The sequence below is a fragment of the Eurytemora carolleeae genome, unplaced genomic scaffold, assembly GCF_000591075.1.
Source record: "Eurytemora carolleeae unplaced genomic scaffold, Eaff_2.0 scaffold120, whole genome shotgun sequence".
NCBI lineage: Eukaryota > Metazoa > Arthropoda > Copepoda > Calanoida > Temoridae > Eurytemora > Eurytemora carolleeae.
Window position 1 is genome coordinate 224,417 of NW_019396077.1, and position 1,259 is coordinate 225,675.

The 1,259-nt window shown below is 43.9% G+C and overlaps 1 protein-coding gene across 1 annotated transcript in view; it reads left to right on the forward strand.

The window, feature by feature from the left end:
• LOC111714921 (copine-9) overlaps positions 1-1,259 on the forward strand; it is a gene marked incomplete in the record, with an annotated part of 46,834 nt that overhangs the window by 24,830 nt on the left and 20,745 nt on the right. The window contains 1 exon segment of the mRNA XM_023490158.1: positions 24-47. Coding sequence (XP_023345926.1) covers positions 24-47 — 24 coding nt within the window.

Consider the following 1,259-nt stretch of genomic DNA (forward strand, 5'->3'; position numbering starts at 1 on the left):
CGTGATCAAATGGATCCATTTTTGTTTATAGATCTGAGTGGATTAGGGTAGGTTTTAACTCTTTATTCACATTGGATAAGGTTTGTTTTTAGATCTGAGAGAATTAGTGTAGGTTTTAACTCTTTATTCAAATCCGATTAGGGTTTTTTATATATCTGGCTGAATTAGGGTAGGTTTTAACTCTTTATTTTCATCCGATTAGGTTTGTTTATAGATCTGACTGAATTAGGGTAGGTTTTAACTCTTTATTCAAATCGGGTTAGGTTTGTTTATATATCTAACTGAATTAGGGTAGGTTTTAACTCTTTATTCAAATCGGATTAACATTTAAGGATGCTTTGCTCCCCTCATTCTTGTACCACTCTTAATTTTGGTTTATAGTATTCATCTATTATCTGCTAGTATATGTATTCAGCCTTCGTTTAATTTTTTGTATGTAACGCGCTGGGTCTACCAGACGTTGGGTTCATTAGACAGCTCAGGGTGGGTCTGCCACACGTCGCGTTGGGTTTTAAGTCGGGCCGGGTAGACCACACGTTGGGTTCATTAGACGGGATGGGTCTGCTAAATGTTGGGTTCATTAGACGGGCTGGTGCACACTAAACGTTTGGTTCATTAGACGGGCTGGGTCTACTAAACGTTGTGTTCATTAGACGGGCAGGTGTGCACTACACGTTGGGTTCATTAGATGGGCTAGGTCTACTAAACGTTGGGTTCATTAGACAGGCAGGTGCGCACTACACGTTGGGTTCATTAGTCGGGGTGGGTCAACTAAACGTTGGGTTCATTAGACGGGCTGGTGCGCACTAAACGTTTGGTTCATTAGACGGGCTAGGTCTACTAAACGTTGGGTTCATTAGACGGGCTGGTGCATACTACACGTTGGGTTCATTAGATGGGTTGGGTCTACTAAACGTTGGGTTCATTAGACGGGCTGGTGTGTACTACACGTTGGGTTCATTAGATGGGCTGGGTCTACTAAACGTTGGGTTCATTAGACGGGCTGGTGCGCACTACACATTGGGTTCATTAGACGGGCTGGGTCTACTAACACGTCATTTTGGGTTCATTAGACGGGCTGGGTCTATTAAACGTTGGGTTCATTAAACGGGCTTGTGCACACTACACATTGGGTTCATTAGACGGGCTGGTGCGCACTACAAGTTGGGTTCATTAGACGAGCTGGGTCTACTAAACGTTGGGTTCATTAGACGGGCTGGTGCGCACTACACGTTGGGTTCATTAGACGAGCTGGGTCT